Below are 16,864 nucleotides of genomic sequence, written 5' to 3' on the forward strand. Positions count from 1 at the left end.
CTAGGGCTATGTGTGGCAATAAAACAAAAAGCACATTACAGCCCTGATGAGAGTGTGACTGAACCACCCACACTGTGAGCAAACATGCGAGATGACTGTTTTCAATAGATGGGTGCAGTCAGAAATCCTTATGAACTGCTTTGTATCTTAGAACAAGAGCTGAGGGGATTAGCTTTATGTTTCTATTCCATTTGACATTAATCCCGCAGAAAGCTTCAAGTCTTTGCACCCCTGAGTTACAACGCTGAGCGCGGCCGTGTGTTTCTGTTACAGTCGGATGAAGTGTCACTGAGTCGTACATCTTTTCTGTCAGTCGCACTGTGCAACAATCGCTGCGCGCACACATTCATCCACATGTCAACACAGGAACTTCTCTCCGCTTTTGTGCAGCTCTCCCACTCTAAACACAAAAAAATCTGTGTCTTACATTCTCCATATTGCTGCGCAACCGCACACACAAACACATTTTTAACACACATAGTTCAATGTGGGTCAACTGTGGAAAGGAGCGCCGCTCTGGGTTAAGTCATCCATCACCCCCCATGGAGAAGAATGTGTAGTGGATCATAAGAGGATATGGAAACAGAACACTTATGGTTTTAGGCAGTATCATTGCACGAGCCATGTGGGACCAAAGTTCCTGCTGTTTCCTGTTCAGACTGCTCTATATGCATGCTATGACCTGCACAGTGTTTATGACAACAGCCATTTATAACTTCATGGAAATTAAAGATAGCACACGGCATTTTGTGCTTTTATTTTGGGAGTAATATATTCAAATTAGCACTTAATTTCACCCTCATTGCGGGTATTCTTGAGTTCTGAGGATTTGTTCTGTTTTCTGAGGTAAGAACGTCCCAAACAAACCTTGTGGCACCTTCTCTGTTTGGTTCAGCCAGAACAAATTAATTCACAAATGAATTGACTCAATAACACCACCTGGGAACACAAGCTGTGTTTTTAAGTCTGCCTGGCAGCCATGTATTTTGTTTTGTTTAACAGTCTGGGATTACAACACCGAACAGAGCCAAGGATACCAGATTTCAAACATTTAATTAATGTTCCAGCGGGTTGAGTCGTGCTTTCTTCTCTTCTAAGATGCAGATATTGTGCAGCTGTCTGTGCTTGAAATGTACTGAACCAAACAAAGAAGCAATGGCAGCCATCTTTGCCTGGCTGTTTGTGGTCTTTTAATGTAGCTGGCACTGTGAGAAGGATTTGCTACATTTAGACGGAGAAGCACCTCGCAGTCTAAAGATCATTTTATTTCATTTGGCACCAAATTGGAACAACAATTATCAGACTTAATCATTTCATCCATGAGCAATCTTTATATGCGGCTATAATTATGAGGAGAATATGATGACAACCTTTCAAGACTGGAGTTAGGTTAGCATGAAAAAGGAGAAAGTCATGGAAATATGAGCTTGTAGCATGAATACATAATCTACCTTCGGTTGCATGCTTACAATTTTGATATTTTAAAGCAACGTCTAGACCAACCCAGTTGTTGGGGGGGCAACCAGGTCTCCAGGAAACCAATACGGAGTCGTCCAGGTGATGTCATCCAGCAAGGCACTGCATTGGGCAATCAAATGCAAGCCAGCATTCCCAGTGGATCCCTTTGCTACCTTAAGGGCCTGTGTCCACTAACAGCGTTTTTTGCACTGGCAGCGCCCACGACCTTCTCACTGACGCTTACTGTTGCTAGGTTACGAAAGTTGTAACACGGCACGCTTTTCTTGGTAGTGGCTGTTAGGTCTGTTTTAAATTGCTCTGTATGCTTCATATTTGCTTTGACCCATGGGAATTTGACAAAGAAAACGTAAAAACAATGGAAAGGAATTGTGTCCTGGCATTAGCAGCAGTTCTAGACAAGGAAATTGTACGCTAGAAAAAACAAAACAGGGTGCATGAGATAAATGTCAGCAACTGCTAGGATTTGTTTGTCCTCCGCCATTGTTATTGACAAAGTTGATTTTGGAAGTCCCGCCCCTTCTTGATTTTGATTGGTTGGTGAGGGAGAAGTGACACTGACGAGCACGGCGGTGTTCCAAATGCTTAACTATTTTCAACTGAGAGCGCTGTGAGCGCAGCGACTAAGGCGTTTTTGCACTTTGGACGATGAGCGCTGAACTGCAAAAAAAAAACTGAAAAAACGCAGTCAGTGGACACAGGTCCTAATGCTGTTTTCTAGCCGTTTACCTGTTGATAGCGACAGCTAAAATACGTGCTGTCATGTTTACTTTCAACAGCTACAAAATCCTTTGTCTGATAAGGCTCCAACCTCCGAACCTGGATGGTTTTCCATACTCTAAATGGTATCTGAAGTGACCCACCCCCACCGATGCATCCCCTTAAGATGACTTTTTCAGCACAGGACTGTTTTGATCTGAACCACCACTGAAAATCTACAGTTCTTCCCTTCAGCTGTCGTGAGACTAAGGCCATAGGGTCATTAAAATCAAAATGGTTTATCCCCTTTCGAACATGAATGTCTTCAACTATCAGGATTATAAATACAGTGTCATGTGTGCAGACTTTTGGCCTTGAAGTATTAAACACTTTCATCCTCTCTGGAGCAAAGGGATCATTTGTCTGGATTTGGATATTTCTTATGTACATGTGGAAAATTTCGCCTTATGGTGGTGCAATAGAAAATTTTGACTTGACAGCACTGCACCACAGATAATGATGTAACCGGAGTCATTAGGGAATCCTAAATTTGCTCAGTAATGTTAAGATATCTAGACCAGTTGAAAGACAAATGGACATTTAAAGAATTCAGAAGAGCAAAAACATGAAATAAATACAGTAAATGTGTATAATTGTATGTCAACGTCTCCTCTTCACCTGGGGTTTGAGCTGGCTGAGGGGTTTCCAGTCTTTTCCAACAAGCTGCAGAGGTACAGTGGTCCCGTAGTGTTTCTGCTTTGCTGTTGGTCTGTGGTGAACAGTCGTGCCCAAAACATTCCCTAAAAAGAAAATATAAATTCCATATGAGAATACATAGAAACGTCAAAGTGTTCCTCCTTTATTCTAAATCCTCTCGGCATCTGTAAAAGCCACCCATGTCCATCTTTCTGAAGACAAGCAAAGGGAACATTTTCGAAACTGATATTATAGAAACAGCAGTGATAATGCATCCCTCCCTGCTATTACAGCCTGAGCCTGGGGTTCATTAGCAACATCAGGAAACAACCTGACAGTGCAGCTGCCTTCTAATACAGAACGTCACTTAAACAAAATCACTGTATTTGTATTTGATGGCTTTCTCTGTCGCAGCACACAAATAATGCTCTCTGAATGCTTTTGTTTTTCATAACTAACAATTATCTGCGCTGACAAACTGCCATCTCCAGCACATCCTCGCCCCGCCTGAACATATGTTCACCTCCTCTTTATAGGATGGAGCCCATCTCCTCTGCCATTAAGACATGAACACAACAGCTCTAATCAGCACTCTCACACATCAAGCAATGAGAGCCGTTAGCCTATGGTGAAACCGTAAACACCCCCTCTGCCACTCCAGCTGCATAAATCTCCACAGTTCGTCAGAACAAGGAGTTTTGAGGGAAGAGAAACTGCTTCTGCTGCTGCTGCTGTGATAACTCCTAACACAGGCAGAGTGTCCAGGATGCAGTGCAGGGATTATACGTAGCTTTGGGGCATTGTTCCCAGCATGCTTTTATCTCCTCTCACTCTGTTCTGACAGGGTGTTGTAAACCATAGACTGTACGTAAGAACTGGACCTAGACTCTGGTTTAAAAATTGAAGCCAATATTTCAGGTTTAATTGCCTAAAAGGTGCATTATTTCTAATGGCCAGCAGGGGGCGATTCCACATGTTTCAAAAAGAAGTCCAATCGAATGAAACCAGATGACAAAAATGAGCCAACTTCTTATTTGATTTATTACTGTCGTAAATATTTTCCTAAAGAGTTATTGGTCTCAAATGCTTGTTTGAAGTCTTCTTCAGTTAAACATGTTATATACTTGGTAAATTATGGTTTCATTTAGGGTAATATTGATGATAAAGCAGGGTATGCTTTAGGGCGTGGCTACCTGCGATTGACACGTCGCTAACACACATAACAGCTTGCCAACGCCCCCCGACGACACACGGTGCTAACAACTGTCGTTGATATTCGCCCGACCACGCCCACCACTGACACACCTACACCAAAGGGGGCTAACACCTGTCATTGCTATTAGCCCGCAAACACCCACCAACACCAGAGGGTGCTAACAACTGTGGTTGCTATTAGCCCGCAAAGGCTCGCCAACAACCCACCAACACCAAAGTCTGCTAACGACTGTTGTGGATATTAGCCCGCAAACGCCCGCCAAAGACCCACCAACACCAAAAGGTGCCTAACGACTGTTGTTGCTATTAGGCCAACAGCCCAGGTTAACGACTCTCCCTTGATTACACATCTATTAGCATACTAGTTAATGATACTACTGACAGAGGCTTATACATCTAGGTCTGCCCACCTGTCAGTTAGAACTGAAGAGGCCTTTCAGATGAGAGGTGAAACGTCACCATCTCCAGTTGCCTTTTGGATTATGCTTCGAATTATCAAGACCTGGATGACTGAGAACCTTTACAGACATGGTCACCTCTGGTTCCAAAAAAACAAGATGGCGTCGGCCAAAAGGCTTCAAAAGGGGGATTGGCAAACCAATGAGTCTATGTTGTAAATTGAGCCTCCAAATGGCTCTGATTATTGAGTCCTGCTGTTTTGCCACTCATTTTCAAAAACAGTCATTCCTTAATCCAATACTGATGTCCCCAAAGGGCAAAATTGCAACTATCCCAAGCAAACTTACCACTTCTAACTGAACATAGCTGCTCTAAATATGACATCATGCGATCACAAAGTTAAAATGCCATAGTGAGCAACCAGAGGACATGGCTAACGGGGTTCCCTGCAGTAATAAGCTCCCCGCAGTGGGGATGCTATCTCAGAGCTGGGGTCTCTCGCGAAAGCAGCGGGGGTTGTTGGAACCATTTGTTTCAGCACAAACATCCTTAATCAAATGTTTGCCTCGTTTTTGTTTTCTTCCACTGATGCTGCATCGAGCTTTTCCAAACAGCGGGGGAACAGATTTAGTCGGAGGGTGATGTCAGTGGACTTGTGAGGAGTTGTGCGTGTGGTCTCCGGCATAATTTATGGTTTGTTTTGAACTTGAAACTTGTGTTACTTCTTAATTCTGAATCCAATTTCAAACAAATATAAACACAAAACACACTCAAGGGGGACGTACTCGTCACAGATTATTATTATTACCAGCAGATTCAAGGCTTCACATCCCCTCTCTCTCTCCCCATCTACGCATGACTCACCCAGCTAAATTGCTGAGTCTGCTTATTATCCTGCATTAATAACCCACACCAGGCCGAGTCCTCCCCAGCTGAGCTTTTGTTCTGGTTCTCCTCCGAGGGAAACCACCTCCTCTGGAGTCCATCACAGAGCCGCTCCTGCTGATAGCGGAGAGCCAGAGGTGACCAGCTCAGCAGTCCTCTTCCAGAAAACCAGCCTGATGATGAGAAGCAGGCACAGGCAAGGACAGGACGGCATCACACACACACACACACATCAGCCGGGAGAGGCATCCTACCCTCATTAGCCATAGAAAAACCACAGCGTCTGGGGAGGAGAGGTGGGCATGCTGAGTCAGGAAGCGCATGGCGACCTCTGTGAAAACTGCGGATGGATACCAAAACACATGAGGGGAAAAAAAACGAGAGAAATTCTGACTGAGAAAAAGGTCAAATTCCAAATTGTGGTTATCCAAATTATGAGGCTAACACACACACAGATGCCATCGTCTTCTCCCATCAACTTCGAAGACAAGCTCGACAACCATGCCGCATTTTTTCCCCTGACTTCAAAGCGCACAATTGAATAACCATTCCGTTAATGTGGTGTGCAATGAGGTTTAATTCCGTCCTATAAATCGAACTATATTAGTGGAAACAGTCTTTTTTTCCAGCGTGCTCTGGAGAGACATTTGGTAAAGTTGGAGCGTGGCACGGGTGTGGTGTGTGGAGTGTGTAAGTGGCTTTTGTTTGCTTGAACGTTATAAGAGCTACCAGGAGCATTAAGGGAGCGGTAAAAAGTGGCACCAGAACCCGGAGCCTTATTTATACGTTCAATAAAGCAGAGTGTAAACAGGGGTCTTAATAAAGCAGAGTTCTGGCTCCCTTTATGCTGCAGTGTACACAAGGAGAGTTTGTGCCATTTATACGGCCTCAATAAAGTCAGTGCTGGGTTGGAGGGTTGTGTGACTGTGTGTTTATTCGCGTGTGGGTGAAATGTGATACAGACCTATGAGTGAATAAAGTAATAAAATCTGCCCTCCCTGGTGGTGTTGTTAAGGAAAAGTAACAAATTGCATTAAGAACAGCCATTGTTTGGTTGTTTTACACACTGAAGTGCTGTGGTAACTTCACACTAAGCATGGATTAAGTGATTTGCAGGTAAAAACTGCTAAAATCATCTTGTCTGAATTTGATTGGAAAGTTTTTTAAACATCTTGGAGCTTCCCCGCTTGCGGATTGGGATCGCCTGTAAACCTGGGTTGTTGCAATATAATTTGAATGATGTGAAAATCCAATTTCCTGATCCAAATCCAGAAATGTTTCAAACAGTTTCTTGTAAGATCTTTGTTTCTTGTGAAATACTGGAGGCACGGATCGGATCACGCAGATGGAGCATGAAATAATTGTCGAGATGGAGTACGAGCAATGTGGGATGAGATTTTATTTGGTGTCGTGTGTGATTTCCCTTCTCTACAAATGAACGTGGTGCAAAGAACTTCACAGACACAGAACCAGGGCGAGCACTATATTTTCAATCCAGTGAAACTTTGCTCAGCCTGCTTGCTGATACAGGGAGCAGGTAAGGACATCCTAATTCAAAAAGAAACTAACTGAAAGAATGGAGAGAAAGATATTTGCTCACTCGCTTGTTGCCATTGCTTCCAGTTAGGATTCCATGTAATGAGACGGTCTGAAAGGCCAGTTTTGGTCGAACTCCTTGCACCTCATAGACATATGCAACTTGTGATCAGGGATTAGGCAATACTTTAGTCCCTCCGGGAAGTTGCAAAGTTGAGTTCCTGCAAATTCAACCAATTGCTGCAACTTTTCTCGGCCTTGCAATTTCGGCCAATTGCCTAAACGTTTCTGCAAATTCGAAGTAATTTACGCCACCTTCTTTGATATTCAAAATATTGATCCCTTGAGGTCTGTAATGTTGTATAAAGATCTGAGGGCATCTTATACTGTATGACTTACTTGTTTCTGATGTTTGTGTCCGCGCTGATTTCAAAGAGTCATTGTACAAAGACGTAGTAATCCCCCTGTCTCTCATTAATTGTATTATGTTGCCACAGCAGCCGAAAAAAAGAGTAGATCGTTATAAATATAATAAAGAACTTGTAGATTCTCCTTTGCACTTATGGATAGCTTTGAATGAGCATGCGCCATGAGTAATGATGGCTCTTCACTTTTGTGTCATTCAGTTTTTACACATTTTATTTGGAATCCTGACACTGAAATCAACAAAGGTGATGTCAGAGGACAAATAAAAAAGCCTCAAAACTTCGCATTGTCTTTTTTTTGAGACTGAGAGGACAGTGTTGGAAACAGGGGAGGAGAGACTCGAGGGTGGGAGTTGAACCCGGGGCCGCCACATCGAGGACTGTAACCTCTGTATATGGGATGCGAGCTTTAACTGCTGAGCTATACCGGCATCCCCCGCCAAGTCTGTTGTTGACTTTTTGGTTTGTGTTCCCTTAAAACAAAGTCGCTCATCACCACTTTTCACATGAGTCTGTTGGCTTAGAACAGATCAATCAAATGTCATTTCTCCTGTTTTATTTGAGTTACTTTTAAAAGACACAAAATGGTGAAAGTTATCAACAAGAAAGAAATGACAAAACGACATTTAAATAAATACCTTTTGTATGTGCAAGTGATTTTTCCCCTATGCTAATGTGTTCTATCATCCTGCAGCCCCTAACCTGACCCCCAGGTAAGGATTTTGTGGCACATATTCAAAGGCAGCACTGCCTCTTGGTATTAAAGTCAAGAGATGTCGAACTCGAATCTGGTTGACATCTTAAGGATATTCTAGACATCTCAGTGTGATACAACAGTTTATTCAGGAGTATTTTTAGCCACAACAACCACAAAATGTTGGCCTGTTTTCACCTCCACTTCTAGCTGTCTCATTGGGTAAACTAAATCAGTTCTTCTGGCACAGTTCACACTTCCTGACTGTATTTCACAGTGAAACCTTTTCCTGTTTTATCAGCACTCTAAACTTAATGCATTCTTCACAGCCTATGAGCTGCTGGTCCGAGGGAACGGATGACCTTCCTCAGTTATTTACACATCTCAAGAAGTCCTCTCTCTCTCCAGCCCTTCCCTCTGCTCCTCCAAAACAAACCAACAACTGTTCAGCTTTATTAAACCCCTGAGCCTGCTTTTTCGCAACCTCCTCCTTGACAGGCAACCATGAAATAATGTATTCATAACAATCTTTGCTTTTCCAACACAAATGGCATGCTGTTCTTTTCATCTGCACACTTGATGAGGCCGTGGCCCCCGACATGTGTGCAGGTCCTTGCTAGGATTGGACACAGCGTACACATACATGCATGCATCAATGAAGGGCACTCCTAATCACAGTCACCCTTGCCTTGTGGCAGGAGCACAAGGACACACTCCAAAGTCACTCTGAAAACACACCCCCTCCCGATCTTGAAAATATGGCAGATTGAAAATAACAAACATCTTTGGCGGTTTGAATGAGATTCTTTGAAATGTAAAAACAATTGCACAGGAAACACGCTTGAGATGATTCCAGCATTGTTTGACTTGAGCGGACAATGTTTAGTTACTGAAACCTCTGGACGGAAACAGGCTGGAAATAAGAGCATGTGGGACTAATTAGGGCAGGGAGCGATGACTTCAAATTGGCCTGTTCGAAGCAGACCTATGACACAACAAATAAGGTATATGAGAATGAAATATAAAGCTCCTTCCTGGTTCCATATGTAGGTATGTTCCTGATGAAGCAAATCTAATAAAATGATCCCTTTTTCTGCAGTAAAAGCATGTCTCCACGGCCATTTTTATCCAGATTTAGCTCATGTCTTTAATCAGAGCTCAGACTTGATTAGGGACGTGATCCAGCAAAGTTTCAGAGCCAAAAATTCATTCTGACAGCAGCCCATGAGGGGGAAACTTGGTCAATGTTTATGGCTATTGTACATTTAATAACGGTTGATTGACAGGCACATCACGAAATCAATTTATCCCCAATCAGTGGGGTAAATTATGCTAATTCAAACACAGTGGTGATTGTGAAGGCTGTGATGAATGATACATTGGGAGGACGAGCCATCAAGCAGACACTCTGTTATAAATGACCTTGGAGACTAAAGCAATGAACTCAACTGCCTTTCAAATCTCTTTCGCTCCTATATTATCTTCTCTGGGCAAGTGTCTAATCATTATTGGCAGTTCTATCAGTTCCTTTTTTGATTATTGGATAATAAATATGCCTATCCAGCTTGTAATCCATCCACTTTCTATCCAGGGTCAGGTTGCGGTTGCAGCAGGCTGAGCAAATTAGGCCACTGGTCCCTCTCCCTAGCAACATTTTCCAGCTCCTCCTGTGGGATCCCGGGGTGTTCCCAGGCCAGGTGGGATATATAATCCCTCCAGTAAGCTCTGGGTCTACCCCAGGGTCTCCTCTCAGTTGGCCATGCCCGGAAAATCTCCACAGGGAGGCGCCCAGGAGCATCCTAATCAGATGCCCGAACCACCTCAACTCGCTCCTTTCGATGCGAAGGAGCAGCGGCTCTACTCCGAGTTCCCTATGAATGTCTGGGCTCCTAACCCTATCTCTAAGGCTGAGCCAGCCACCCTATGGAAGAAACTCATTTCAGCCACTTGTATGTGCAATCTCATTCTTTTGGTGACTACCTAAAAGCTCATGACCATAGGTGAGGGTTATAGCATTGGTCAACTGGTAAATTGAGAGCTTCGTCTTACAGGTCAGCTTCTTCTTCACCACAACGGTCCAGTAGAACTCCTGCAATACTACAGACGCTACACCAACCTGTCTGTCAATCACACAATCTTGAGATACTTGAACTCCTTCACTTCTAAATAAATAAAGTTGAGCTTGGGGCAGTACCTCTCTCCCACCCAAAGGGAGCAATCCACCATGTCAATTTAAATGCCAAAATTTGGTACTCATGATCGCACAATACAAGCCTTTTTGGGACATGACCTTTGGCTCTGGAAACTTGAATAAAGCATTTATGTTGATCACCTCATGAACTTATCCTCACCTTGCTCCATGTAACTTGTTCCAGGAGCCACAGTTCAGGGTTCATTAGGATTACAGAGCAAAGGTGAAAAGTGCCTGGTAATCTTGGCTCGACTCCACAGTAAACATCTGCCCCATTTGGGAGACATTATGTCAACACCCTGAAGGTTGAACTCGTACAAACCAAATGGAAGGAAGGTCTCCTTAGACCAAATCTAATAAGGTAGCAGTGTGTCAAAAGCAGTACGAGTTGTTAATAGTTGGATTTATTAGCGGATGGTTTTTTAGGGGGCAAATTCGGGGTCATAATCAAGCCGTTTAACACTGGGCTCCCTCTAATGATTAATGGCTGTTTTGTTTGTTCTCTCTCTCTGTGTCCATTCTCCACCCCCACCTTGTATACTGGACCCATTTACTGTCACACTACCCTGATGTCAGCACATAATTACTCTATGGGAAATAGATGGTCCTGCAGGCTAAACTTCCCCTGGCTCAGCAGGAGGTTAATGTTGTTCGAGAACTGTTGCAGTAACGCCCCCGGCGGCTGGGTGACACTTCTACGCCTCCCCCTGTGGGAGGGTTGTGCTCACTGCCTGCCATTGAGCACGTGTGCCTTAGAAACAAAGGTCATAGACAAAGAGCGTCTGGAGCAGAGCTGTGTAAAAGGTTGTTAATGTGGTCCTGATGATGGATTACATTTACAGCTCCATGAAACTCTTCTGTCATGGGAAGCACATGTCTGGCTCACTTTCAAAACATAGAAAGACTAAAAAAGAATCTCAATCCAAGTCAGAAAAAAAGAAAGACAAAGATTCTCAAATTTGTGCTCTTGATGTTATACTTCCTTGGGTTTGGGCCAATTTTAGATGTGCTTGTTGTCTTTACATCACCGTCAGTGGAAAATCTTTGGTTATTGGACGTCTAGATAGACAAAACAAGTAACTTTGGTGGACAGCTAGTACCATGGCATCATCCTGGAAAAGAACTGTGATCACCACATCAGATATTTGTTAATGCTGCCATCAAAGACTCTTTCATCCCACCTTTTAGTCAAAACCCATCTCCTGCTTCTTAAATGGTAAATGGTTTATGGTGTGCATATAGTGCATTTCTAGTCTTCAGACCACTCAAAGCACATTTACACTACATGTCACATTCACCCTTTCACACACGCATTCATGCACTTATGGCAGAGGCTGCTATGCGAGGTGCCAATCTGCCCACCAGGATCAAAATAGCCACCTGTGCACACAACAATGGCAATGCCTTCGGGGGCAATTTGAGGTTCAGTCTTACCCACGGACAATTCAACATGTAGACTGTAGACCATGGAGACTGCTGGGGATCGAACCGCCAACCTTCCAATTGAGAGACAACTGACTCTACCACTGAGCCACAGCCGCCCAAGTATTCCACTACCTGCTATTTCATCATTCTGACCCTCGCCAATAAAAACAAGCTCCTGAGAATCAATAACATTTCTTCTAGAATAATCTGTCTCTCATATCCCAGTCCTAATATTCATTGATAATGAAAACTGAAATGCAAAACTGGGTGAAGATTTGTTCCTTTAAATATATATCAAGAACTTCAATATCTTGGGTCAATTCCTGAAATCTTGCACCCAATCCAAACTTTTAACAATCTTGGACTGGTCAAAGTTCTACTTTGAAACTTTGTACTTATTTGATGTGCTGCTCACTCTGCTTCACTTAAAAATACATCACAGGTCGATCCGTGGAAGAAAACTCAGACAGAAGCAGACAAAGCAACTGGCAGCAGCAGAACTTCATTTGGTCCAATTTGTTAGAAACTCACCCTGGTGGGAGGTGACCTGTCTTGTTCCTGAAAACATGTCTGCCTATTAGGAATCACCCGGCTGCCTGTCCCTTCTTGTTGAAGAAAAGGCAGGTGAATGGGCAAATGCTGTATGCCAGGTCCGAAGATAGATGATCTGGTGCTTAGACATACATTTTTATGTTTCAAATCTCAGTGGAAGACAATGTTGCACGTTCATACCTAATCCAGTCAAACTGATTCTTGATTCCTACTACTTACTTAACCACAGCAACTCTATATAGTAGTAATATGTAAATGCTGTATTTAAAACTTGACCTAATGCCCCCCAGTGGCAAAATAATCAGTTATTGCTGTGAATCTTACATTTTTTTAAACTATTGTTGGCTGTTTATTATAGATTACCAGCAAATGTACTTAATCAGTCTTACCAATGTCCTCAATCCTTTGTTTAAAGACAAAGTTAGCTACTAGATAATTTCCTGCTACCAAAAAATAGCTACTAACTAGCTTTGTTCTAATAAAAGTCAAATAGAGTTGAAGAGACAGATATCTTTAGGAGGATGGGAGGAGACCAAACACCAACTAAAAAAGACAATGGATGTTGGACTGACATTTGTCTAGGAGACAGAAACATAACTCACAAAATAATACAAATGTTGCACCGTGTCCGCTAGAGCTAGCGCAACTGTTTGCTAACATGTTAGCCAAAAACAGTCAATGGTTAGCCCTAAAAAGGAGCCTACAAAAGGTGAGGCTAGTGGACTTATAGCAGACTTTCTGACTTGACACAGCAGTAAAACATCCATGGGTGTGACTAAAAACTTGTTAGCCATTCCAGTCAACTAAGATAGCTTTATGCTACACTTAGATATCTGCTTAAAACTAGATGCAAGAACAGAACAGGCTTATAAACGTTCAGTGTTTTTTTTATAAAACACTGGGGAGGAACTGGAACTAACCCAGATAGATTTGAAAGTGGTGAGTGATATCTGAGCCAACTGAGCCCTCTGACCAGACGAGAGAGAAGACGCTCGGGGAGAGCTGTGCTGAGCTCAACTCTGACCTGTCTGGGTGTGAAAGTCCAATGAGAAAGTCCAGAGCCAGCATCAGGTTTCCACTTCGTGTGCTGAACTGTTGTTGGGTGTGTGTGTGGGGGGGGGGGGGTCATATGAGTCCAACGAAGAAATTAATACAACACATGTAGGGTCAGGCCACATGAGCGCAGTCCAGATATTTTCCCCTTCCTATATAAATATCCCCACTGCGGAACAGCAACTGGTTGATCAATCTGTCTTAATGCACAATTCAACATTGGCCAACTCTTCATACCAGCCTCCTGGGTGTTAGCTATCCCCAAACACTCGTTTGGAAGATCTGAATCCATTCAAACTGAGAAGATACTAAATGCCTCTGACTTGAGATGGGTCACATCACACTGATAATGTCTCTCTTGGGGAGGACACTGCTCGCTAAAGGAATGTTTTACTACAGTCCAAAAATATATTCTCAGCTCAGTTTTCATTTGTCTGAGCATGCAGCACGCAAGCTGCACGCATCGCTTGAGGCCAATAGAGTCATGTTGGCTGAAGCCGTACAGCTGGCTAGTAAATACTGGCTGACACTAAGTGTGTCAACCATCGGAGGAAATCATTCACAAATGATCCCCGGTTAGGACAGCAACATGCACAAGACAGACAGGGAGATGAAAACCGACAAGGAAGCTCAAGAAGGGGTGTCATGAAATATGTATGCCAGCATGACGTCGCATGGAGCTGAACTGTTCAGTCTTTTCTTAGCAGCCTTGAGTTCCTGACAGCAAAGACAAAAGTGCAGTCTGGAGGCTCATGGAGTACAGACGCATAAAGGGGAGCACTAATGAGTCCCAGTCATCATGCTTTAACATGATGTAAGCTGCAAGTAATTATTTCATTAGTGGAACAATCGTTTTGGCGAAGAAGTGAACAAAAAATGTGAAAGATTCCACGAAAGCAAATCCTCAGAGTTTGCCTTAAATAACCTAAATGAATGTGATTGATGTATCGGCATATGGTTAAGTTTTTAACCATTACATTAAGTACAATCTCTATGAACAGATAAAGAAGGGATGAAATTCTCCAACTGTTCTGGTGTCTGTTTGCAGTTCAACTTGGGCTGACCAAACACATTGAGTGGGCTTTGGTTGCACGCAAGAAAATAGTCCTTGTGGTAGGCAACAAAGGCTGAACTCATTAGCCAAAATGCAACCTTGGAACCAATCGCCTTTTGTGTGATGACATTATAGCTTTGAAACAAATAATCTGCATTAATAAGCAAATATCTGTTCATAGAGATTAGCCGAAGACGTTGACTCTCAATTCATTCTCCCTTCTCACATTTCTGGTTGGACTTTGAACAATGACATCTGCAAGGAAGCGGAAGTCTTCACTGGGATGTCCATTATCCATTTTTTAATGGAAACACAGGAAGCCCAGATTTATTGGCTGTTGCCCCCAGAAGCTAAACTGTCATCACACACTAGCCAATGGAGATTATTGTCCATATAAAAGTACTTGCTCACCTATGTCTCCATCTATATCTCTAAATCAACCTGAATAACCAAAGCAGATAAAAATTCTTCCAATACAGATCAACTCAAACCTTCCTAAACACGCACAGAACTGAACTGGAATCAGTGTTTTTTTTCGATGACTCTGAACTGAACCCATGGGGTCGACCACATCAAGGCCAACTTCTGATGAAGCTCAACTGTTGATGAATAAATGAACATCTCTGTGTTGCTTGGATCTCACTGTCAGAAATGTGCCCTTGCTGGTAATTAAGTCCCAGGATTACTCAGTGAGTGTCGTGACTGGCAGTGTGTTTGGACGAAGAAGCGCCAACATGCCGGCACAGTTCTTCTCCACTCACTGCTGCTAAACACAGTGCCCTTGTTGACTCTAACCCAGGGCTAACCTGAGCAGTGGTGACTGAGATGTCATGAGCTATATAGCCTAAAGGGTTGCAAACTTAGTCACAAACATATCATAAACACCCTCTTACATCACACATTCGAACACTTCCCCAGTTCTCTCAAGCAGCTCATTTGTGTTTGACATAATCCCAATAAACAGTTCATTTTACTGGTTTCCAAAAAGCTGCTTGACTGCTTACCTTCAAAACCAACAATTTGACTTTCATTTTGCGTTTGCCACTAAAATAACCTTCAAATTCATCCATTATTTAAAAACTGAAGTATGTTTGAAGTGCCCTGACAAAGTGAAGTTTGCTTCAAGCGCCTGTGAAATGCCTCAAGTGCTACCACTGATTACCAAAAGGAGCTTCAGCATCATCAATTATAAAGAGTCTCCTCTGAGGTAGACGGGCTCCAAGCCTGAAATTTGATGTTCTCTTATTTAAAAAGAGACATGTGTTGGAGAGAATTGCAGAAATACGTGTGTTAAGAAAGCCTGTGCAGACTGGAGATGATTCATTCTGCCCAAACATGTGTTATAGATCTGTAGGTCTGGTGTACCATCACTGGCTTTCATTAAACTTAAAACAGATCTGTAAGTCTGGTGTACTAACAAATGCTCTCATAGAATATGCACCCCAAAAAGCCAATGGGTAGATAATAATAAAGAAAATAGAGATAAGTACATTGCAAGTAAGATGCACAATGGCAGATGCAGACAGGTTAATTTTAAAGGTGCACACAAAAGCTTTTTCTCCATGTTTCCAATCGTCAATTCTTCTGCGCAAAGATCCTTTTAAGTTTGGATCATCTTACCTTCCGTAGATGCAGAGAGCACACTGTCACACACCAATACAGTGACAGATAAAGCCCGAAGTGCTGTCAAAATGACAAACTTCAGACTCCAGCTCCCGGGATTCATGATGCCCGGCTGAAGCGTGGACGGGACTGGCCAACTGTTTTCAGTGCAGCGCAACCATCATACAACCACAGTCCTCCAACAGCTGATGTGCAAGAACCCCCCACAAAAATAAAACCACTTCCTGAAATATGATCAAGTTAATGAGCGGCGCTTTAGGAAATCCCGACAGCAGCTGATTCAGCTCCGTGCACTTTCCCCATTCAGAGGTGTCCAGTCAAAAGCTCGTGCATCGCGCGCAAAAAGTGAGTGGAAATGGAGCGCGAGCGATGAAAACATTAAGAAATACACAAACCGCTGCTGTCTCCGTCGCCCACTGGAATGACATCAATTCCAGGGCAATTACTGAGGAGAAGTGTTGTCTTATGAGTGGGGACCATGTGCTTCAATGAAAAGCTCCGCCAGGTCCTAAAGCCGCCTCTAGCCTCAACAAAATGAGTAGCAAAAAGCTACCGGAAACACACCGAGTAAAATTTCCGGTTATGTTTTTCGAAATAAAAACTTAAATAACCATGATAATACATATTGTAGCAAGAATTTGCACAATTATATTCAAATAAAGAATAAATTATACCTGATATTTGATCGAGTAGATCTAAATTAAGCTAGATATTACTTTTTTAAAATTCATCCAAACATGTCATAGGTGGAACGGAATACCTCTTGATTTAACCCCCCCCCCCCCCCCCCATAAATAAATTGAGAGGGAAAGTTCATTATTGACAAGAGCTTTTTTAAAACGCTAAAAATAGCCTATTTGCTGGTGCTAGGTTCTCAAATGCTTTCCCTTGTGCTTGTCCCTTTGCAAGTCGGATGGCCTGATTGGACTTAGATTTAAGAA

General features: G+C 42.9%; 1 protein-coding gene across 1 annotated transcript in view; it reads right to left on the minus strand.

The window, feature by feature from the left end:
- Positions 1-16,026, minus strand: part of LOC138593288 (disintegrin and metalloproteinase domain-containing protein 12-like) — a 91,507-nt gene extending 75,481 nt beyond the window's left edge. Inside the window, exons 1-2 of the mRNA XM_069664229.1 lie at positions 15,921-16,026; positions 2,854-2,975 (exon numbers count right to left, since the gene is read on the minus strand). Of these exons, the coding sequence (XP_069520330.1) occupies positions 2,854-2,975; positions 15,921-16,026 (228 nt within the window). The remainder of the gene's footprint in view (positions 1-2,853; positions 2,976-15,920) is intronic.
- Between the last annotated feature and the right edge of the window lie 838 nt (positions 16,027-16,864).

Source organism: Semicossyphus pulcher, unplaced genomic scaffold (genome assembly GCF_022749685.1).
Source record: "Semicossyphus pulcher isolate SPU_LCO1_2020_fin unplaced genomic scaffold, fSemPul1.0.p SCAF_16, whole genome shotgun sequence".
NCBI lineage: Eukaryota > Metazoa > Chordata > Actinopteri > Labriformes > Labridae > Semicossyphus > Semicossyphus pulcher.